The sequence below is a fragment of the Choloepus didactylus genome, chromosome 5, assembly GCF_015220235.1.
Source record: "Choloepus didactylus isolate mChoDid1 chromosome 5, mChoDid1.pri, whole genome shotgun sequence".
NCBI classification, from domain to species: domain Eukaryota; kingdom Metazoa; phylum Chordata; class Mammalia; order Pilosa; family Megalonychidae; genus Choloepus; species Choloepus didactylus.
Genome location: NC_051311.1, coordinates 87,786,973 through 87,812,047, shown reverse-complemented (window position 1 = coordinate 87,812,047; position 25,075 = coordinate 87,786,973). Strand labels below are relative to the sequence as shown.

The window sequence follows — 25,075 nt, the reverse complement described above, 5'->3', positions numbered from 1 at the left end:
GTAAAGACAGACTGCACCTATGCTTCCTTCCGTAGACCATAAGAGCAGTGTGGTTTCATAAACTAGTGATAGCTCTGACAATGTATATAGGTGTAGTGTAACTTCTGAATTAAATAATTGAGGTAAAAAAACTTTTCATTTTTAGGATTGCAGCTGGACTTGGCCTATACACATTACAGCTATATGTGAAGCATTTTACAGAAATATGCATAAAGATTTTGTGTTATCAGGAAAGGTTAAATTATAATCTGTATATTTCAGATGTTGAAAAGATTTTTATGGACATAGATAACCTCTGGTATCTTAAGTGTTAATATTAGCTGTTTGGAGAACTCACATTAGAATAGCGAAATAAGGAATATGCATTGATACTACCAATTACCTTTTGTTTTATGATAACTCTTGCAAAGGAAACAAGGACTTGTGTCTCACATGGACACATTGGGAATGTGAATAGCATCTCTTTTTTTTTAATGAACTCTCAAATATATGTTATAGATGTTACTGCATGTAGTGTTTCAGTATGATTTTCTGTACACTCAAAGATAATGTTTAAAGTATATTGCTGATCATGCCTGACCTCTGTTCAAAAATCTGTTAGTTTTCCCCATTGTCTGATAATTGCTAATAATAATAATGGTCATCTACATTGAGGGTTTGTTCTGTTAAGCACTATTCTAATCATTTTACATTTATTATCTCATTGACTTTCCACAACAATCTATGAGGCAGGTGCTTCTATTATTTCCATTTTACAGACAAGGCATAAAGTTTTTTTAATGCAATTTCATTGAGATATATTCACATACCATACAGTCATCCAGAGTGTACAGTCAGTTGTTCACAGTATCATCATATAGTTGTGCATTCATCACCACAATCAATTTTTTGAACATTTTCATTACTCCAAAAAATAGAAATAAAAAAGAACACCCAAAACATCTCATATCCACCCCCCCCCCCATTATTCATTTACTTTTGTCCCCATTTTTCTACTCATCTATCCATACACTGGATTAAGGGAGTGTGAGCCACAAGGTTTTTACAATCACATGGTCACACGGTATAAGGTATATAGTTATACAGTTGTCTTCAAGAAACAAGGATACTGGATAGCAGTTGAACAGTTTCAGGTATTTCCTTCTAACTATTCTAATACACTAAAGACTAAAAAAAGGATATCAATATAATGCATAAGAATGACCTCTCGACTCCATTTGAGATCTCTCAGCCACTGAAATTTTATTTTGTTAATTTCTCTTCCCCCTTTTGGTTGGGAAGCCTTTCTCAATCCCGTGATGCCAGGTCCAGGCTCATCCCTGGGAGTCATGTCCCACGTTGCCAGAGAGATTTACAACCCTGGGAGTCGTGTCCCACGTGGGGGGGAGGGCAGTAAGTTTACCTGCTGAGTGGGCTTGGAAAGAGGCCACATTTGAGCAACAAAAGAGGTTCTCTGGTGATGACTATCAGGCACATTATAAGTAGGCTTAAGGCATAAAGATTTTAATTGTCCAGGACACATAACTAGTAAGTGGCAAATTGGGGATATAAACTTGAGGCAACCTGATTTCAGAGTCCTTCTTAAATGTCTAAAAAAAAGAAAAAATAATTCAATTTTTCCTAAACTAGGATTGAAGATTCTGATCCCATTCTACTTTCGAGCCCTTAGTGCACATGACCACAGTGATACACAATGCCATCCTGCCTTCTGGTGATAATGGGTTCTACATTTTCCTGAACTCATCCAGTACTTTGCTGACTCTGAAAGTTGACTTCTGCGAGTCGTCTCCCTTTGGGAGACCTCCCTTCTTTTTACTCATTCATAGCCAAGTCCTACTCTGTAGAATTGTAGTCATTTGCTTATCTCTCTCCGCTGAAGTGTAGATTCTTTGAGATCCATGATGACATGCTCATCTTTGAGACCCAATATTGCAATTAATTTAATGCCTTTGTAGATAATAAATACTAAATAAAAAAGGAAAAAAGAGAAAGGAAAAAAGCAATTAATATGTATATATATTTAATTAAAAGGACATCAGTCATTCCTAGATGTGGTTCTCAAAACTCTGCACTTGGGCTTCTTTTGAAAGCAGACAAAAAGCCAGTGCTCAGGGCTGTACCCCAGACCAAATAATGAGATTCTCTGAGGTTGGGGCCTGGTTATGATATGGTCATCATGATTCTGTGTGCTCCCAGTGTGAAGATTCACTCATCAAGCTGAGTTTGCTTACTTTTTGCAGGAGGAAGGTAGAGGCTTAGAATTGTGATTTGGCCAGTTACACTTGAGAAATAGCTTTGTGTTATTAACTGCATTTCTTGTAGCCAACAATTTTATAGGAAATTATTTATTGTATACTAGAAGATTGCTGTAAATATATACCAAGACTGTGATTAATCAGTGTATAATAGATTGTACTAAACTAGAGAAGTATTAATTTCTTCCTAATGCCTCAAAACATCTTTTTTTTTTTTTTTTTTTTTAACAAAGAGTCTCTCCACCACCTCCCCCCTCCCCTCATCCTCCCAGTAACTTCTAATCTGCTTTCTATCTCTAGGAATTTGCTATTTCTGGTCATCTCTTATAAGTGATAACATACAACTTTTGTCTTTACATACCTTGTTTATTTCATTGAGCATAATGTTTTGAAGGTTCTCCATGTTACAGCATGTCTCACGATTTCATTCTTTCTTATGACCAAATAGTATTCCATTGTGTGTATGTATCACATTTTGTTTATCCATTTATTTGTTAATGGACACTTGAGCTGATTCCAGCTTTTGGCTGCTGGGAACAATGCTGCTATAAACATTGATGTGCAAGTATTTGTGTGTGGTCCTGTTTTTACTCTCTTTGGGTATGTACCTAGAAGTGGGATTGCAGGTCATATGGTAATTTTATATTTCACTTTTTGAGGAACTGCTATATTGCTTTCCACAGTGGCTACACCACTTTATATTCCAACCAACAATGCACTAGAGTTCTAATTTCTCTGCATCCTCTCTGATATTTCTGTTTTGTGTGTGTGTAGCCATCCTCAAACTCTTAGGTAAACTGTTACTTGCCTAAAGTCCTGGCATTACAGAATATGTGACTTTTATTGAGATGTGTCAGATAACTTGTCGTATTTTCTAGGGAGGAAATTGCTGAGATTGAATAACTATCTGGTCTCCTGTAAAAATTTCCAGTAATTTTTATTTAGTACAGTAGATTTCCAGAATATGTATAATATTGCCCTAGGTCAGTCTGCTGATAAAAATTTTTAAAGAAGTCATTTTATATTACTTTCACTCAACTGTTTTGCTTCATCGTTACAACTACTCTAGGAGAAAAGTAGGGCAAGTATCATTCGCCCTGTTTTACAGATGAAGAAACTGAGTTAACAAGGAGCTCAGTTACTTAGGTCACATATTTAGTAAGTGATCAAGCTTATTAAGTTATCATGTTTCCTTACACCTAACCCAATGCCCCTTCCCTATACTGTAATACATCTTATAGTTAGTATTGAATAAGGGTCTACAGTAATGCCCAGGATATAGGGGTCATTTTTGAGGGGTGTGCAGGCAGAAAGCATCATGAGTTTTTATTAGTCAGAAATAAAGTTTAGGTATAAAGTAAGGCAATATACTATCTCTTTTGTGTGTGTCAAGAGCCTTAAGATATTCATTTGCCATTGATCTGTTCTATTTGTCTATCTCTAGGAATCTAAAGAAATAATCAGATGTAAGCAGATTTTTTTGTAAGAATGTAAGTTCAAAAACTGGGAATACTGGGTTCAGCATTAGGAAGGATATGTGAATTTTTGTACATCTTTATGGTGCATCTTATTTAGCTTTAAAAAATGGATCACTGGCTCTTCTGCCGCCATTTTAAATCCAGCTCCATACAGCGCTCTGCTGCCGCTTCCACCGGGACTCAGTCTGTGCGCCAGCACCTCCCTACTGACAATTCCGCCACTATGGAGGATATGAATGAGTACAGCAACATAGAGGAATTCGCAGAGGGATCCAAGATTAATGCGAGCAAGAATCAGCAGGATGACAGTAAAATGTTTATTGGAGGCTTGAGCTGAGATACAAGCAAGAAAGATCTGACTGAATATTTGTCTCGATTTGGAGAGGTTGTAGACTGCACAGTTAAAACAGAGCCAGTCACTGGAAGATCAAGAGGATTTGGATTTGTGCTTTTCAAAGATGCTGCTAGAGTTGATAAGGTTTGGAACTGAAAGAACACAAACTGGATGGCAAATTGATAGACCCCAAAAGGGCGAAGGCTTTAAAAGGGAAAGAACCCCCTAAAAAAAGTTTTTATGGGTGGATTGAGCCCAGATACTTCTGAAGAGCAAATAAAAGAATATTTTGGAGCATTTGGAGAGATCGAAAATATTGTACTTCCCATGGATACAAAAATAAATGAAAGAAGAGGATTTTGTTTTATCACATATACAGATGAAGAGCCAGTAAAGAAATTATTAGAAAGCAGATACAATCAGATTGGTTATGGAAAGTGTGAAATCAAAGTTGCACAACCCAAAGAGGTATATAGGCAGCAACAGCGACAACAGAAAGGAGGAAGAGGAGCTGCACTTCTTCTGGACAAGGTGGTACAAGGGGTCAAGGACGAGGTCAGGGCCAAAACTGGAACCAAGGATTTAATAACTATTATGATCAAGGATGCGGAAATTACAGTAGTGCCTGTGGTGGTGATAAGAACTACAGTGGCTATGGTGGATATGATTATACTGGGTATAACTATGGGAACTATGGATATGGACAGGGATATACAGACTACAGTGGCCAACAGAGCACATATGGCAAGGCATCTCGAGGGGGTGGCAATCACCAAAACAATTACCAGCCATACTAAAAGAAGACCTTGGAGAAAAGAGGAGGAAATACTAAAGTAACCCATCTTGCAGGACAATGTTGTAGATCGGTCTTCTGTTGATCTAAGATGATTATTTTGTAAAAGACTTTCTAGTGTACAAGACACAACTGTCCAACTGTATATTGCTGCCAGTTAGTTTTCTTTGTTTTTACTTTGTCCTTTGCTATCTTGTTATGCCTCGGTGTGGATTTGTGTTATACAATTAATTGTACACTGTGGATGACTGTATGGTATGTGAATATATCTCAGTAAAACAGTTTAAAAAAATGGATCTTTGTAACAAGGTTAATGACAGGAAAATGCTTATGAACTTACGTTAAGGAAAAAGGTATCGACAGTATATATTATGAGGTATGAAGGAAAATGTATGATTGTGTGGGTATGATTGTGCATGAAAAAGAGATTAGATTGTGAGACATCAAAATATTAGCCATATCTAAATCTGGGTGGTGGGGTTAGTAGTAGTTATTTTTCTAGTATTTTATAGTTAGAAAAACATTTAATAAAAAAGATCATGAAATGGCCTTTACAGAAAAAATTTGTCCCTGTCACCAGTGTTTATTATTGATTACATCATGATTTAGAAGGCTCTGGTACAAATACTAAGCAATTAACATCTTTTCACTGCATTTTGATCAGTCTGGGCTAAGAAGACTTTTAGTGTCTTCTAATAGCAATATGTTTTATTGTTTTGAGGAAAAACTGCATGTTGTTGAAAAATCAGAATTTTTTGTGTATTTCACATTAGTTCATTAGTACTTTTTTTAAAAAATGAGATTTGGAGTAGAGCCTGGGAAATCAGGAAAACTTCCTGCTATTGTCATCACATTAAATAATTTCATCATTGTCCAAAGGCCGAGTATAAAAGATCTAACTATATTCTCCTTTTGTAACCAAATTTAGTTTGTGGACTTTGCCAAGAATTTGTTTAAGTGTATTAACCTATATTTTCTTCCTTGTGTTAACTTTGTAGGCTTGAAGTAAAGGTAGATTTACTAGTTATTTAGCTAAATTTTCCTTAATTATTCATCTTTCTAGAAATAGTAGCCCATTCAGAATGGCAGGTATCTTTGTATTATGGTCAAGTCTGAACTTCTCATTAAAACAGCATTAAGGGTATTTTTATTTTTATGAGATGTAATTTATGGACATTTTAGGGAAGTCCTAGATTTTTTTTAGAGATTATAATTTTTTAAGTGTGTTAAGAAACATGTTCAGTTTCAGAATATGAGAAAACAGAATAATGAACACGCTTGATAAATAAATTAAAACAGAATCTCCAAAACAAAAAGGAGACTATTTCTCCAGTCTTTCTGAATTTATCTGAGGAAAGTTTTTAAATTTTCTTTTAAATTTGTAGGTACAAGTAAAAAAAAAAAAAGTTTCAATAATTCCATCTCAAAGGAGTGTCACTAGATTAAAGAAACTGAAGTATACAACCATGCTGTTATTCTTTGGAAGACAAGGTTTTTATAAATTTAAGTTATTAATATTTTGGGGTATAGATGAAATTTAGTGCTGTTGTGTGGTTATGTAGACCAAGATATTAGGGAATCTGCCTGATCCAGAGGAGTTAAAGGGGATACAAATAGCAAAAAATGATAAAGTTTCAAGAATATAATATTCTGCTACCTCTGATTGATTTTATACTTATATAATCTCCAAATCACATGACTTGACATTTTTTTCTTATTTTTATTTTAAGTCAGAGCACCATAACATGGTGTGGGAAGTGAAGACAAATCAGATGCCTAATGCAGTACAGAAACTCCTGCTGGTAATGGACAAGAGAGCTTCAGGAGTGAATGACTCACTGGAGCTGCTACAGTGTAATGAAAATTTGCCATCCTCACCTGGATATAACTCCTGTGATGAGCATATGGAGCTTGGTAAACAAAATTAAAAGTTATTTAGGAATCTCACTAGATTCAGATTAATTTTCATGTTTAACCAGCTCCTTACCTACCTTGACCTGCTAAAAAATGTGAAATTTTTGTAATTGAGGAATTTTCAAGGTTGTCTTGTTATTGCTTTTAAAATATTACTTAAAACCAACATGGATTTGGGTCATCTATGGTTATCTTCTAGACTCATTTACAAATTATTAATATAAGCTGCCTTAGTTTGTGGGTAAAGTCTGGACCGTCAGACATCTTTAGAAAAACCTTGCCTTTGACTTTTCAAAAGATGTTACTTTTGAAACATCTCAGTAAATTATGCTTGGCATCTTCTGGTGGCTGGTTTGTTGGTTGGGGAAATTACAATGGACCCTTGGAATTTGAGGATCTAACATTTGTGGTTATCATTATAACTGAGCCACTCCATATGACTTGTGGAAATGTGTAGGATTGTTGAGCTATGATTTTCAATTCTATTGCTTTGAGGCAGGAGTTTAAGGAGTAAATAACTTAGTTGATGAGTGACCTTGGCTTGCTATCGAGCTTTTTGGATTGGCTTTGCCTCCATTTAATATGTAGTTTTACTTAATGTTCATAAAAACTCTGAGAAGATGTAATTATCCTCATTTTACAGCTGATAAAATGGAGGAGAGTATATGCTAGAATAGGATTTGGGAATTTGGAGATCCTAAAGGTCTTAAGACATAACCTGTTTGAATGCCACACTTCTCCTGAGCCCTAACCTGTTTGAATGCCACACTTCTCCTGAGCCCTAATATTCATTGAGTAGTGGTTATTCTTGAGCAAGGAGTACCATTTTATTCAGGTAGTTAATTCTCCATCATCACGTTTTAGGTTTCAAGGAGGAAATCAGTAACTTAGGCCCAGGGGGCTCAAAAGCTTCCCACTCTCCTCATTCATGACTTCAGCTAAAAAGTAGTTAATTTTCTGAACTTGAAAGACAGAAATGAACGTTTTACAGTAAATAAGAAAGTGATGCACAAAGGAAAAGTGTTAGTAATGAAGGGAGGGAGATAGCTATACCAGCATGAAAATTATAGGTGGGCTCATCTTAAATTGGTATCCTGTTTTAGAACTGCTTGGCTGCTCTGTGAAAGCAGATACCTTGTAGTCAGTTTTATGAATGAATATCCTGAATCAGTATTTTTAATTAAGATGTTTCAGTTTGCCTAGGGTATTTTGGGTTAGGGATTATGTGTACTTTTATGGTGACAGTTTAGGATAACTTCCAAGATTGGATGATGTTTTCTTAATTTGTGTTATTGGAGGGAACCAATGGATTTGTAGAGTTTGTAGATGTGTGTTTCATAGAAAAGAGTTTTTTAAAAAGATGTGCAGGATCTCTTTTTTTCACCCTTTTTTTTTTAATTCACTTTTTTAGAATTCAGTCTTCTTCATAGTATTCATAGCCTTGGCATGTACATGAGTGGTATTCGGGTAGTATTTCTACTCTTCTCTCTCTTGAGGAGCTGAAAGTCTATCATGAACTACATTTTGAGAGCTTGCTTACAGGAAAAAATGACTAATGAATATTACTGAGTTCAGAATTTCTTAGTAAAAATAATTTAACATAGATGAAAGTTGAATAAATAATGCCAAAAAGTCTGTAATGTAATCTGTAATCTCATCTTTGGGAATCATTGTTTTCATTATTCCGGTAGTCTGCAAAACAGGTTAATGAAGGATGTAAGCAGTATGGGTGTGTGCAAATATATATTCATATACTTACACATAAAATGCCTTTTTTCTCATGAACATGTTAAATGTAAAAATGTCTGAGTAGTGTATGGATTATTCCCAGGTGAGCTATTAAATATTTGAAAGGAAAAGCCTAAAAAAGAAAAAACCGGAAAATACAAACCAAACCCTATTTTTCAAGGCTGTGAACTGTTATGATTACGTGGTTTAGGTAGTGAAGCTGTTATTACATTTACATTTGTTGGGATTATTTTTCCATCAAACTCTGTTGACCCTTAAAGTGGTAATATTTTTAAATTAAAACATTTGGAGCCTTCTCTTCCAACTTTGATTATAGTATTGTTCCCTGTATTAGAAATTTCTTTTCTATAATTTTGGTTGTGCTTGTTTGCAGATGACCTTCCTGAACTTCAGGCTGTTCAAAGTGATCCTGCCCAGTCTGCCCTGTACCAGCTAAGTTCAGATGTTTCACATCAAGAATATCCAAGACCATCTTGGAACCAAAATACCTCAGACATACCAGAAAGTACTTACCGCGAAAATGAGGTGGATTGGCTAACAGAATTAGCAAATATTGCCACCAGTCCACAAAGTCCGCTTATGCAGTGCTCATTTTATAACAGGTAGGAACCTTGATAATATTTTTATTAAAAACTCGTATAGTATTAGAAAAAGCTTTTATGTACTTTTTTCCAGTTTTAAAATTAATAATGGTTTTAACCATCTAATGAACAAATGAACAGTTCACTTAAATTGAACATTAAACCCGAAAAGTCAATAGATTTCAACTCCTTGTCTTACAATGATCAAAGAATTATTTCACTCAATACCATGATTTCATACTTTTGAGAATTAGATAAAGGTAATATGAGAGCAACAAAGTCAGAAATATTTGTAAATGTTTTATTGTCATCAAAAAGTTAATCAGACTAAGAAATATTTTTTTTTACTATACTTATATAATAGAAATGAAAATTGTATTTGCATAAAGAACCATAATTGTATTAAACATTGTATTTTAAACCTTTATTAACCTTGAGTTTGGTTCTTTTTGGTCTAGGTTTATTTTCTTCCACAAACAGTGTATGTGGCCTTATGGTATTTATCTGTTTGCCAGTCATAAAATTTCCTAACACTAAAATCTTGAACTTAGAAAAGTGGACTCCTGATGGTATGTTTCATATACCCAGATCAGAATTTAAGAAAATGAGTTGTGCTATGAGATTATGGAAGTTTCTAATTGATGTTCCTAGTGAAAACTCAGTAGATAACATTTCATTAATTATCCCTAAATTGTAAAAAGACATGGATAAATATGATGGCTTATAGGGAAGAGAAATGCTCTCATGTTGCACTGATGTGAGTAGAAAATGATACAGTATAGTTAATACTAGGTGATGTAGGAATAAATGAATTTGGGTAGTGCTCCTAAGTTTATATAATTCTTTGCTATAGAATAAAATTTTTAGGTGTGCAGCCCATTAAGTTACGCTGTTTTTCTTCTATTCAGCAGGATTTCAGTCTTGATTAGAGTAAATTCGCTTTAGTTAACTTCAGTTTAATTCCATGTAAGAAAAGATTTCTACTGGAAAGAAAATTTCCCCTTCAGATTATTATTTCCTTTCTAGGCCCAGTTTTCATTATAATACTAATAGTCAAGAAAGTAAAAGTTCTTATTTAAATGTAAGGAGTGTAGTAGAAGGTTTATATTAAAAGTCAACAACAATCTTATATAACTCTGCCCCCCCCATTTCTAGTTTAGAAAAGAATACCTTGCATTTTTTCACAACAAAGTCATGAGGATTTACTGTAATATAGATCATGAAAAGTTGAGTAAACCCTTCAGAAGAAAGTAAATATAAATAAAACCATAGGTAAAGGAGCACCTCCTTGATGATGTAAGTTTATTCTCTGCATCATTTTTTATGCTTCCCTTCTTCCTTGGGAAAAAGACCAAGATATGCTCTGCTCTCTTGCCTGTCTTCTAACACTGTCAGTGGCTTTTCAAGCAATTTCCTGTAGAGTGTTAAACTATGTTAGTTTTTTAGTTTTTGGATATCTGAAGTCATAAGTATACAGTACCAAGGGGATTGGACCAAATAAAATTGATACTATCCCTGCATAGTGGGAGGGGATAAAATGACTGATGGTATTAGTATTTTAGATGCATTTAGCATGTAAATTTTTGCAGAACATTTAGGCCACATATGTTTTGTAACATTGCATTGTTACTTCTTTGCGAAATGGTTAAACAGAAGAATTGATAAAATTCATTTTCTTTTATTAGTCATGAAGGCAAGGGTAAATTTAAGCAATTTTTTAGCCGTTCATTTTATACTACCTATAAATTTAAATGTATAATAATAATAAGTTGGGCAAAGATGAAACATTTAGTATGTAATCTGAAATCCAAAATTGATTGGAGAGTGTGCTAAAGTACCTGGAGATTTCAGGGACTTTTTATTTACAAAGTGATATGAACATGGGAACAAGGTAGTTTCATAAATCCTCATTTAGAATAATTTCTGAAAATGTATAATGAGAAAGTATTAATAAGGATAAAATAAAAATTGAGAGGGCCCGTCTGATTTTTAAGGAAGTAAGGGAAGAATTGGAAAATATGATATACCCTCCTGTTTCTTAAAAGAGAGCTAGTATAGACATGAATAAACTTTTCTTCTGTGAAGCACCAAATTCCTGTTTGGAATCACAGAGAATTGTCCTGATTTGGGACCTTCAGATGGATTTCTCTCCTGGACCTTCCCTCCTAGACCTCAGCTTTTTTACAAACTCCTGATTCAATACACATTGCTAATCCATACTTTTATAGGTTTGCTTCTTACTGTTATCTCTCCTATGAATATCCAATCTATTTGTGAGGAAAGGACCTTAGTACATTCTGGGGAGCTTCATATACTCTAAAGGGAGCTTTTGAGAAAAAAGTAGGGGAAGGGATAGTTTTTTTAAGGGGATCCTTGGGGGAAAATAACTAGACCTTACCTGTAGTTGCTTTTCAACAAGTTTGTTTTAAAAAGCAAGAAACAGTCCAGTTATAAGGAATTGCAGATAGACTGTTTTCTATTATAGTAAGTTTAAGCATTTTAGCTTATAGTTTATTGTATCTTCCCAGTACTACATGGTTGGTAGATAAAAGATCATATTAAGCTTAGATGTATTTTCTTCATGTTATGACTTAATGTATTCATGTTGAGACTTATTCGTATTGAGTACATAAAGATAGGAGAAAGCACTGGACAGGGAACCTTACACAGAGGATATTATCTTTCATGCATGAAAATAAGCACATTTATATGTACTTACTAATATAAATATAAACGAATGAATGAAATAGTAATAATTAAAAATACATTGTCAAATCTGGAAAAATGGTGTTTAAAATATATGAGGAAGGTTTGGGTGAGAAGTTGAGTTTTGGAAAAGCATATTATAAATAAAATCTCGTCTACCTAGTAATTTTCCACAGGTGTCTTACATGTAGTAACAATGGCATTTTGAAAATGAAGTTCTTTTCAGCAGAAGGAAAGAGCTACTTTTTAAAGACCTATGCATTATGGTTAAAACTACTGCTTTATTTTAGATCATCTCCTGTACACATCATAGCTACTAGCAAAAGTTTACATTCCTATGCACGCCCTCCACCAGTGTCCTCTTCTAAGAGTGAGCCTGCCTTCCCTCATCACCACTGGAAAGATGAAACACCAGTCAGACATGAAAGGGTGAGTTTATTAACAAGGTTAAACTTTTTTTACAAAGTTTGCACAGCAATTGAAATTTGTTAACTTTCCCCTCTTAAGAAATTCTTTTGAAATACATACAGATGGGAAGTAGTATGCTTCTTTATTTTGCTCGTGATCTGGATTTGATTTTATGTATTGCTCCATTACTGTTAAAAAATGGGAGCATGCATTTAAGTTCAGTTTTTGAAGGTATTTTATTTTCCCCTAAACTTAGACTGATTGAGAGCCTGAAGGCTTGAGGTGAAAACAGATGTTAACAAGATATGTTAAAAAATAAAAAGGTTTTACAATATTTTCTCCATAGGCAAATAGTGAGTCAGAATCTGGCATTTTCTGCATGTCCTCTCTCTCAGATGATGATGATTTGGGATGGTGCAATTCTTGGCCTTCAACAGTTTGGCACTGTTTTTTGAAAGGTAAAAAAGAAAAAAACCTGACTTTTTTTACAGCTTACTTGTGTAACACACTAGTCACATATCTAAATATTTGTTTCTACTTAAACTTTTAGGCACACGACTGTGCTTTCATAAGGGAAGAAATAAGGAATGGCAGGATGTTGAAGATTTTGCTAGAGCCGAAGGCTGTGAAAATGAGGAAGATATCCAAATGGACACTCACAAGGTAGATTTAAAATTTCTTCAGAATCTTTCAAAATGAAGTGTAATGCTTATTGTTAATCTACAAGGGATTTCTTTCATATTTTTATAGTTTATTTTTATTTATATTTTTATGTATGCATAAGCTTATATATGCATATATTTTTATAGTTCACTTTCATATTTAAATGACACCTTACATTTTAGGTAGAGGTTTTTTGACTACTTTGTTGCCTAGTCTCATGGAAAGGAGCAGTGACTTGAGGTTTATCTTTCTAATTATGCTTTCTTAGTTGTAAAAATGAGTTTATTTCTTAGCACCTTTCATTTTATGTTGGAGAAAACTAAATTGGCAATAAAAATAAATGAATGAATAAATAAACCAATGAGTAATTTACAAAGTGGTTGATTCCCTCCCCTATGGATAATTGAGAGTTGATTATATTAAGTTACTTTTTAAATGATTCCATAAAACATTGGCATTTTCTCAGTTGATAAGCAATAATAGATGGTAACATTTGGCTAAATATTAGTTGACACCTTTTACTTTGAAATCTAATTTCTCCAACTCTCCTATAGACAGTAAAAGTGGGTGTGTGACATGTACTTGTTTTTTTTTTTTTTTTAGACTCCATTAGTATCTCACATTCTTTTTTTTTTTTTTTTAATCTTCATTTTATTGAGATATATTCACATACCATGCAGTCATACAAAACAAATCGTACTTTCGATTGTTTACAGTTCCATTACATAGTGGTACATTCATCACCCAAATCAATCCCTGACACCTTCATTAGCACACACACAAAAATAACAAGAATAATTAATTAGAGTGAAAAAGAGCAATTGAAGTAGAAAAGAACACTGGGTACCTTTGTCTGTTTGTTTCCTTCCCCTATTTTTCTTCTCATCCATCCATAAACTAGACAAAGTGGAGTGTGGTCCTTATGGCTTTCCCAGTCCCATTGTCACCCCTCATAAGCTACATTTTTATACAACTGTCTTCGAGATTCATGGGTTCTGGGTTGTAGTTTGATAGTTTCAGGTATCCACCACCAGCTACCCCAATTCTTTAGAACCTAAAAAGGGTTGTCTAAAGTGTGCGTAAGAGTGCCCACCAGAGTGACCTCTCGGCTCCTTTTGGAATCTCTCTGCCACTGAAGCTTATTTCATTTCCTTTCACATCCCCCTTTTGGTCAAGAAGATGTTCTCCGTCCCACGATGCCAGGTCTACATTCCTCCCCGGGAGTCATATTCCACGTTGCCAGGGAGATTCACTCCCCTGGGTGTCTTCTGATCCCATGTAGGGGGGAGGGCAGTGATTTCACCTTTCAAGTTGGCTTAGCTAGAGAGACAGGGCCACATCTGAGCAACAAAGAGGCATTCGGGAGGAGGCTCTTAGGCACAACCATAGGGAGGCCTAGCCTCTCCTTTGCAGCAACCGTCTTCCCAAGGTGAAGTGTACTTGTTTAAAGTTCTTTTTTGATCCTGCCTATTCCTTATCATCAAGTCTCTTGAGAAATAGTCCTGACTTTGCTGCCTAAAATATCCCCCCTTCAGTTTCCCACCTTCACTGTTAGACTAAGTGAAGCCCACTATATTCTGACCTGCCCTCTTCCACTCTAAAATTTTTCTCAAAGGTCACTAGCTTTATTCTAATCTATAAGAACAGAGACTTAGGCTTATTCTGTTTCACTTCTCTGCAGCATTTGACAATGTCAGAAGAAATTTTGCCTTGATTTATGTAGCATGGCAGTACCTTGATTTTCCTTCTATTGTCTCAGTTTTTTTGACTGGCTGCTTGTCTACTCATACTGTTGAATGTTCTGCCCCCGTTCACCTCTCTTCACCAATTCTTCTCTGCCCTTAATGTCAGCAACGTCTCTGTGGTGGCTTGTGGGAAGCGCTCTGAAGTTGGATTCAGGAAACCTGGTATCTCTCTCTAGCTTTTCTAGCAGCTGTTTGTGTGACTGACCTTGGGCAGATTTTTAACCCCTCTGGGTGTTGGCTTCCTGATTTGTAAAATCGGATTGGATTAGTTTTTAGATCTCTATAGCTCTAAGAAATGTAAGGTTCTTTAATTCAGTTATTTACATATATATGTCTGTACCCTTCACCTGTAGATTCCTGCCTGCACCTTAGACATTTCTGCATAAGTATCAGTCAGTTCTTTAAACTCAGCTCAGTATGACCAAAACTGGACTTACCTTCTTCTCCTTCCTGGCTTATTTTTTACCTATCTTTTAAAAGTATTACTATCATTCTTGATTCCTAGATTCAAAACCATTAAGTGCTTTTACTATTCCCTTTCCTCACTTCATATGCAGTTGATCAATTTTATTTCCATAGAGTTTTTTTACCAGTCATCTTTCTCATTCATTAATAATGATTGGATACTATAATTAACTGTTTTATTTCCTCTGTTTTTCTGTGAATTTAAGGATAGGAATTATGTCTTGTTCATGTTCGCATTTTCAGAGCTTAGCACCTGGCACGTGCGGTACTAAATGCTCAATAAATATTGGTTGAATTTAAACTTAGTCTGGTTCTACCCCTACCACCTAAGTTCTGGTTTTATTTACTTGTCAGTTCAGGACTGCAGTGAGTTTCCTTCTTTATATCCTCTAATAATTGAATATTTGAGGTACCTACTTTATTTTGTAGTCATTGTCATCATCTTAAAATGAATAATCATATGAACAAAAATAATTTAATTACCTTCTTTATACCCTTTAAAAGGAAATTTTAAGCACTTTGCATGTCTTTAAGATTCCTTTACTGACTAGTCCCTCTTTTTCAGTCCCAACTCTGAACTCACCTTATATTTTTAGCAAATTCTCAGCATGCCCCAAATAAGTTAATTACAGTTATTCCTGGTATAAAGTATGTTCTTTCACTTTTCTAAGTTTCATTCTTTTAAATCCCAGTTGAAATGGGAATTGAAAGTCTTCCCTAATCTTTCTCTTTTGGAATTAATGCCTTCCTTTATTAAACTCCATTAGTATTATTTATACTTGAATTAAAATGCATATTCCTGTCGGTTTTATATGGTAGTTATTTTTCTTTACTACTGTTTTGAAAGCTCTTAGAAGGCAGGGATCCTGTCTATTCATTTTTCATTTCCCACAATCTTCACATTAAAGGAACTTCATTACGTGTTGAATAGATCATTTCACTTCATTCACTCTATGCATATATTTACAGGGCTATGGTTCTGATGGTCTAAAGTTATTATCACATGAAGAAAGTGTATCATTTGGCGAGTCTGTACTGAAGTTGACTTTTGATCCTGGTACAGTAGAAGATGGTTTACTAACTGTAGAGTGTAAGCTGGACCACCCTTTCTATGTTAAAAATAAAGGTAGGGCTTCAATTGAATTTGAAGTAACTTTTAAAAGAAAGCTTCTTAATTTCTTAATTAAATTATGTTTTGTGACTTTGATGTTTAAGAAAAAAATTTAAGGGAAAATTTCAAGCTAAATAAAACAACCACAGGAAATGCTTGTAATAATGCCTAATGATTCTTAAATGTTTTAGCATACAAGAGAAATTTTATATTCATGTAGCATACTATATAGTAAGCTCTCTGTTGTCTTGGAATAGTTTGGGGAATGGCATATTCTGGATAATCACAGTTTGGTTTAGAGTTACCAACTATGCTGTAAACCTGGATTACTCTTCAGAGCCTTATTACAATAGCACCATGTTAAACATTCATAATTCAGAGATAATTTCATGGTTTCAATCATCATCATTTATTATCATTGATTATCTTGTAGATTGATGGAAGTGCTGATTGATAGAGATCTATTTCAAAAATGCTGAATTAAACTAGGTTTGGAGGCTTTTACATTGCATAAAGGAAATACTTATCTAATACTTGCTTTATTGAAATATAATGCAGCACTTGTGTTAGAAAATCTCTAGGGATTTACTTGAAGTAACAATTTTTTATTAAGATACAGAAATGATAGGTCTGTTGTATAATAAATAATTAGGGTGTTTTCTGTCAATCTCCGTGCTCTATATGACTGTTGTTTAATTTAACTTTAGGTTGGTCATCATTTTATCCAAGCTTGACTGTGGTACAGCATGGCATTCCATGTTGTGAAATTCATATTGGCGATGTATGTCTACCTCCTGGACACCCCGATGCCATTAATTTTGATGATTCAGGTGTTTTTGATACATTTAAAAGGTAATATTAGATTATTTCAATTTTTTTTCTGTTAAGGTTTATCCTTAGTCTCCATAATGATTGCTAAGTCAATTATTTAAGAGGTCAGATCTTTTAAAATTTGAAAATTATAAAAGAATTATTGGAGGGAAGTATATATAAGATGAAAGGAAAAAATATTAGGTAGAGTAAAATAATAGCTCATGGGAATTTTTGCAGAGTAGTCACGTAGGAAAAGTGGGTTTATAAAACATTTATAATTAAATTATGAAAAATAACACATTCTATGGCAAAGAGTTACTGCATCAGCTTTGAAAGTTGTATAAAAAAAATTCCTCTATCTGGCCAGTTGATTTTAATCAGTCCATAAATCTCTTAATAGTGTGTCTTTTGCAGTTAACTAAATCTTTTTTTTTTTTTCCCTTTAGTTAGTTTTATCTTTGTATAATACTTATTTTGGTCAAAAGCATTAGTTGCATGGTTTAACTAATAGTAAAAATTGCTGAAAGTTGACATTTGGAAGGACTTAGAGAGGGAAATGATTTTCCTGAGATCATCTTGCTGCTAAGTGGCAGAGTGGGACAAGAACCCATGTGTCCTAACATTGTGGTGCTTTGAGATGGTAGTGCTAGTTTGTAAAATCAGTATGCAAGCTGAAGAATCTTGTATAGTCCAAACTTCTCTTGTAAGGCTATTAAATCACCCAAACCTTAGTTTGTATGGTTTTGTATATATTACCCTGTGCAGTAATTTTTATACTACAGTTTGAGAAGATCTGAACTAGACTCAAAGAAGGTACCCAGAAAAAGTCTGTATGTAAATATCTAGGATATTTATCTAATACCAAGGCACATATGGGCACTAAGTCGAGAATTCTCAAGAGTTCCTGCTGGTCTGTAGATTTTATTTCAATTTACTATAAATATAGCATTAATATATTTGTTTAGGGTAAAGAAAAGTAAGATAGGAAAAAAACTAGCATGGCTTGACTTAGGCAAGTGCTCAAAACATTACATGTGACATCATGAATGAATCTTGAAGACATAATGAAAAAGGCCATACACAAAAGGGCATATATTGTTATCTCATTGATTTGAGATAATTAGAATAAGCAAAATCATAGTCAGAATCTAGAATATAGGTTGCCATGGGATGAGGTGGGCACTGGGAATGAGAAGTCTTAAAATGCACAGAGTTCCTATTTGGAATGATGGAAACGTTTTGGTAATGGATGGTGGTGATGATAGAACAACATTGTGAACATAATTAACAGCACTGAAATACATATCTGAATGTGATTAAAAGGGCAAATGTTAGATTGTATATATGGTAACACAATACAATTAAAAAAAAAAAATCCATGGAACTATACTACACAGTGAACCCTAAGTTAAACCTGGACAATTATAAAAATGTACTTTCATCAGTTGTAAAAAAATGTTCCACACCAGTGCAAGCTTTTAATAATAGGATGGCATGTGGGAATCCTGAATGTTATACAAGATTGCTCAGTAAACCCACACTTCTCTAATAAAGGATGAAAAAAAATTTCTGCAAGATTGGAATCTAAATGCTGTTTGATTACATCTCTCATTATATACTCTTTGAAAAATTGTAGAAAAACGAAACAAAATTTTAAGGTCTGATACTCCTAGGTATTCTTGGGATATGGATCAATGATAACTCTTATGTTTGCTGAGAGTCTAAACTGATACAAAATTTTTGGAAGAAAAAGTGGCAATTCCATTCTTGTGTATATACACCTTAGAGACCTAAATTCTTCTAGACATGCACTAGGAGATAGATGAATAAATTTGTAGTTCATGATAGCAAAAATGTTGAAACAATATCAATACCCATTAACTCAACAGTGAATACATAAATCATGATATAGTAGAAAAGGAATTAACTTTAGCTGTACATTTTAAAATGTGGATCAATTTTAGAACCATAAATGTTAGGTAATTAATAGTCTCAGAATATTTACAGTATGATTCCACTCTTTATGGAGTCACATGTTCTTGAGAAATATAACTAAAAATTGTAAATATAATTACATTTATATTAATCTTTATATATTATATTTAATATACATTATACAATTGTGTTGGGGGTCCCCAAATCAACCCCAAGCTTCAGTAATTCACTAGAAAGAGTTAGGACTCAGCATAGAGTCATAATCAAGGCTAGGATATAGAAATAAATATATATATACACACACACATATATACCTTGTATATATCATACAAAGCAAAATCAGCAAAGGAAAAAGCATGGAGTAAAGTCTGGGGCAAGCAGACACAAACTTCAAGGAGTCTTCTCCCAGTGGAGTCATACAGAATGCACTTAATCCCCCCAGCAATGAGTTTAAACAACATGTACGAATTGTTGTATACTAGGGAAGCTCATTAAACAATTAGCACCCAGTGGTAATTTGTGGGGGTGGGGTGGTCATGTAGTCAGCCTCTGCCGGGCATATACCAAAATTTCAGACTCCAAGAAGCAGAGCAGGTATTCAGTGTAAACCATATTGTTTGTACTCACAGTTTAGGCACAAGGAGCCATTTGTATCAGTTCTGGGAATGGTGGGAACCCTCCCAAAATCCTAGTTCCAGATGCCAGCCAGGGGCCAACCTTCTAAGACGGCATGTCATAGGGATAGCAGTCAGGCTTGCTATGTTAAGTGTCTTCTTCACAGCAATACATTATATACCATAATTAACATATTAACATAATCAGACTTGCTATTCTTATGTTCTCAGAATTACATGGTAATAGCAATCACCCTTGGGATGACCTTGGACACTGATCTCTTTTTACTGTGGTATGACTACAATATAAAAGGAACACCCCTCTTTACCCCTCCTCCAAAGGAATGGAAATGGACAGTTTCATTCATGAGAAGCCATAAAAAAATGTTGAGAAGCATGACATTTACTAAATTATAGTAAACAATTCTTAAATTTTTAATTGTAGGATGGAATTATGACTTGGGGAGAGGGGCACATTGCCTAGCATAGTGGAGGGCAAGAAGGGAAAGAAAGAAGAAACCTTAGTCCAAGAGGGGACCCCAGAATAAATTCCCAGGTACCATTTGAGGATTTAGGGCAAGCTCTTGGATCATGATGTACAGGGAAGGACATCTGAGCACGATCAAGCTTGGTAAGGACCAGAAGGCAGCAAGAAATCGAACTTTTAAACACTAGTACCAAGTAAGAGCATGATTTAAAGAAGGCCATTCTAAGGCATTGAGAATTGAGGCCAGTCTTCGGGACATCAGGCAGGTTTAAAATAGTCACTTTTGACTTTATGAAGTTGACATTTCTCTTCAAGTTAAATGGTAATTTAACAAGACATGACTCTGTATCAGGCACTGTAAATATGTTAACTTATTTCATCTCATTACTGTATTAGTGGATTATATCCTCATTTTGCAGAGAGGGAACTAAAGCTGAGAGAAGCTAAGGAAGTTCCCAAAACATAGCCAGTTAGTGACACAACTAGAATTCAAGCCTTTATCTTGTAAAGATTCCAAATTCTGTTCTGTTAATCTAGGCTATTTCTACAATAATATCAGATATCCTTAACTGAATACCCTATGTGCCAGCTTCTGTTCTAAGTATTTTACATATATTGTCTTTCAGCAACACTGCAAAGCATATATTAAATTCATTTTACAGATACATAAACTGAAGCTAGATGGTTTATTTAACTCGCCCAAGGTCATATTACTAGTAAGTGGCAGAGCTGGGATTTGAACCCAATTAAAATTTTATAGTATTATGTTCTCCAAAATTAGTTTATTTAGCCCTTCCAGCCACTCTGGAGAGTCCATGTGCTGGACATTGATTTAAATCAGTTGCAACATGGGCCCTGCCCTCTTTGCATCCAGTCTAGAAAAGGAAATGGATTAGTAAACATATACAGTGGGTTAAATGCTGATTGAGATGCAGTGTAGCATGGCAGGAGCATGAACTCTGGAGCTGGACTGCCTGGATTCAAACCCCAGCTCTGCAGTGAAATAGCTGAGTAACCTTGGGTAAGTTAATTAACCTTTGTGATTTTTTTTTGTTTGTTTTTAAACTGTAAAATTTGGATAACATTGGAGAGAGGGTTAAATGAGTTTACATTTGTGACATGGTTAATAAACACTACATTATTGTGGAGCTTGAAAGGAAGAGTAATGATTAGACAAGGTGGGAAAGGGCATTTTGAGCTTAAGGAAAATTGGGTACAAAAAGTTGAGGTGTGAAACTGCACATTTCAGGAACTGTGGGTAGTTTAATGAGAACAAATACTTATCTGAGGGGTTGTAAAGGATTAAGCTGTTTTTTTTTAGATATTTTTTTGTCATATTTTAAGCTGCAGTCATGTCAGAATCTTGATTTAAGTTATATCATCCTGGGAGTAGACAATGCTTTGAATTTGTGCCGCTAAAGGATAGAGTTTTCAAATTTCAGTAATTAGCTTATCCTATTTTAAAATCTTTTGGTATTTTGATTGTAATTTAATATTTTCCTTCATTAGATATTAATATTGTGTAGATTCTATAGAACGCGTAAGTTTGCTGTTTCTTATATATGGGAGGGGCCTAAGATATTTTACAAAACTTGCAGCACTTAGCAAACATTGCTTCTCTAGCATAATACTGATTGCTAAGCATTTATTAGATGATTTTGTAGTCATAGTTTAAGTATGTCTATTTCATGTAATCCCTTTTTTAAAAAAGACGTGTGGTTGATTGGTAGAAGTCATTTTTACTGACTTTAAGTGAATGGCATGGGCCTCATTCATTTAGTCCTTTCACCCTGTCTTTAGAATAAAATTCATGAAGCCATATGCTTTACCTTTTAGGTAAGGTCATTCCTATAGCTAGGATCAACCTGTTTTGATATATTATGTGAAATTCTGTCTCAGAGAGAAATAGAAGCTGGTTTCAGCATAAAAGCTGAATAAAAGGTTTTCCGCCAAGTGTAGGCACAAAGTATATGCAGGAAGAGTTGATTAGCGCTAATTGTCATTTAATATTTTCAATTAATATAATGATTTGTTCACCTTGATGTTAGTCGATGACTTCTCAGTTATTTGGCAGTGTTGGGTACCATGGTGCAGTGAGGAAGCCTAGGGTTTTTGAGGTAGGTAGATCTGGGCTTAAATCCTAGCATCATGGCCTTGTGTGAATACTGTATCTTTCTTAGCCTGTTTCTTCATACAAAGGTAGGGGATGATAACCCTCCAAACAGGTTTCTTGAGATTAAAAAATATATATATGGATAGCTTATTTCCATACCCCCATAAGCTGAATATACAGAACAAGATATGACCTTTCCTGATAAGTCTGGGTTTTCACTACGAAATTTTATGTTGTTAGGCTTCATTATAATACATGGATGGCCTTCTAGGGATACTGATGTATCTATGACTGTTTGTCCCTAAACAAATGGCCCAGCTTACTGTGCAGTTTGAGTTTCTTTAGCAGCTTTTAACAGTTTTTTACTTCTCATATCCACTTACCTGTTTTCTTCTGAAATAGTTAATCCCTAAGCCTGCTATATGTCTGCCATTTTGTTTTAATATTCTAGTTTGGGGCTCTTATAAGCCAAAAAATCAGATGATCAAATTTGTCAAAATTGAATCTAAAGTAAGAATAAATGGGTTGTGAGTGGGATCTGGAGGAGGTACTTGGTGTGAATAAAGAATGTGGATTGTGACAGATTCCTTTGGAGGCTCGAAATGTTTTCTTTTTCAATTTCTTATTCTCAGCAGGCAAATTTTTAAAATGTATTTTGTCATTGGATACACAAGATTTCATTTTATAAGCAGTTACCATTGGCAGAGTTATTAAGGTAGTGTTGATAACACTGTAGGGGAAAATACATTGAAATTTGCAATCAGGTATTACGGGTTTTTTTTTTAATCTTGTTTTTACAAATCAGATAATGTAAATTGAATTACTATCACGTTACTAATTGTTTTTAAAATTTTGTAGCTATGACTTCACACCCATGGACTCTTCTGCGGTTTATGTGTTAAGTAGTATGGCTCGTCAGCGTCGTGCATCTTTGTCTTGTGGAGGAACTGGTGGTCAAGACTTTACAAGATCTGGATTCAGTAAAAACTGTGGCTCACCTGGATCATCACAGCTCTCTTCTAATTCTTTGTATGCTAAAGCTGTCAAAAACCACAGCTCAGGGACTGTGAGTGCCACTTCTCCCAACAAGTGCAAAAGACCAATGAATGCCTTCATGCTTTTTGCCAAAAAATACAGAGTTGAATATACTCAGATGTATCCAGGGAAAGATAACAGGTAAAAATAGTGATAATTCTAATAATTGAGTAAAATTTCATTGTCGTTCACAGTTTTATTTAATTCTTTTAGTTTTTTAGATTGACTTTAAAGTAAAAAGTGGAATTTTTAAGGCTCTGTGTAATTACAATACCTAAACAGACAATTAGATGACCTGAGTGATAAGATTCTGCCTTTTAAAATAATACTAAATGCCATTTGCCTGTTAGAAAATACAGTATTAACAACCGACAGTTTCAGGTATTAGTTAAGGCAAATTTGAGAAATTTCCGTCACTCATTTTAATCAATTTTAAGTCCTATAAAAAACATTAAACTTAATGACTGCAGATACATTCTTTAGATCATGTTTTACAAATAGAGAAAAGTTTTCTGGAGGATTCTTTTTCCTCTTTATCAGTCTGAACAAAGAAAAGCTGGAAAAAAAGTTGTTTGAGGTTCTTGTTTTAACCCTGCTATAGATTTGGAGCAAAAAAAATCAGTAATTGACTGCCTACCTTAACTGGTTCTACTTTTAATTTGTAAATATGCAAAACCTAAAATATTCTATCACCACTTTATGTTAATTATAATTTAATTTAGTGTAGACTATTTCTTTGAGTTCTGAGCTTGGACATTTCATAAAATCAAATGATTCTTTTTTGTAAAAAAATACAAAAAAATAAAAGGTACTTAAAAAAATTGAAAGATGCAGGCATTCATTATTTAGGATTAATACCAGAAATGAAAACTGCTTCTATATCAGGGATATATTTAAGTGTTGACCTAATAGGCTTTTGGGGGCAATAATTAAAGGTCAAAAACTTTGTTTAATTAACTCTCTCCTCCCAAATCTTAACCTTATTCCTCTACCAAATCCATAGTCAGTTCTGAAAACAATCTTCAAGTATCCTATTGTCAAATAAATATTATCCCATTCTGTTTAGCCATGGCCTTACTTTAGCAGCATCTTTTAGAATTAAAGAGCCTATAAGAATAATTTAATTGGGCCAGGCTGAATATCCATTTTTATTCTTTCTATGGAAAGAAGGTGATTTATTCTGTTCATTCCTTAGAAAATTCTCTAGGTTGTAAAAAGTAGCAGAATAAATTTCCTTGCATTCCTTTTTTTTGATGAACTTTATAGAAAAGATGGGCATTTTCTTTTGTGAGATCTCATGGATGTATTCACTTTGCAACTGTATCATACACAGTTGCACAGACAGGCCTGGGGAGTTTGTAGTAAGCTGCCAAATATGTTGAAAGTTAGAGTTGTCCCCAGTGGAGCCCAGGAATAAAAATTAATTCTAGTCCTTCCTTCCTTTTCTATACCCTTGACTTCTCTCTTAGGGTCCTCTACTAATCTTCTCCCTCTCAAACCCACCAGAATCTTTCATGTATTAACATTATATTCTTCCTGTTTCCCTGACAATCAAAATTACTATTTTCTTTACCCTTTATGTCATGAGAAGAATCAGATGATGAGCCACATAAAATAACTCAGTTGTGAAATGAGGAGTGAATGTCTGATGAATTTAATTCTGTTAACTTAAATTTTAAAAGAGAATCTTTTTAACCCAAATGTATCTCTGATTTGGGAGTTGATCCACATGTATTATTTTATATAAATTTCCCTTAAAAATACATTATTGTAGTATGATGATAATGAATATCTTTGTACTAGTTTGTGGTTATTTCTTTAGACTAGATTCCTAAATATAGAATTACTAAGTCAAGAATTTTTAAGGGCCTTTTCA

General features: G+C 34.2%; 1 protein-coding gene and 1 pseudogene across 1 annotated transcript in view; both read left to right on the top strand.

Moving 5' to 3' along the window:
- The window catches only part of HBP1 (HMG-box transcription factor 1), a 33,922-nt gene that overhangs the window by 4,371 nt on the left and 4,476 nt on the right, over positions 1-25,075 (top strand). The window contains exons 2-9 of the mRNA XM_037836385.1: positions 6,591-6,774; positions 8,897-9,125; positions 12,101-12,239; positions 12,565-12,676; positions 12,769-12,881; positions 16,061-16,217; positions 16,910-17,054; positions 23,023-23,340. Of these exons, the coding sequence (XP_037692313.1) occupies positions 6,591-6,774; positions 8,897-9,125; positions 12,101-12,239; positions 12,565-12,676; positions 12,769-12,881; positions 16,061-16,217; positions 16,910-17,054; positions 23,023-23,340 (1,397 nt within the window). The remainder of the gene's footprint in view (positions 1-6,590; positions 6,775-8,896; positions 9,126-12,100; positions 12,240-12,564; positions 12,677-12,768; positions 12,882-16,060; positions 16,218-16,909; positions 17,055-23,022; positions 23,341-25,075) is intronic.
- On the top strand, positions 2,519-5,185 carry LOC119534246 (annotated as a pseudogene).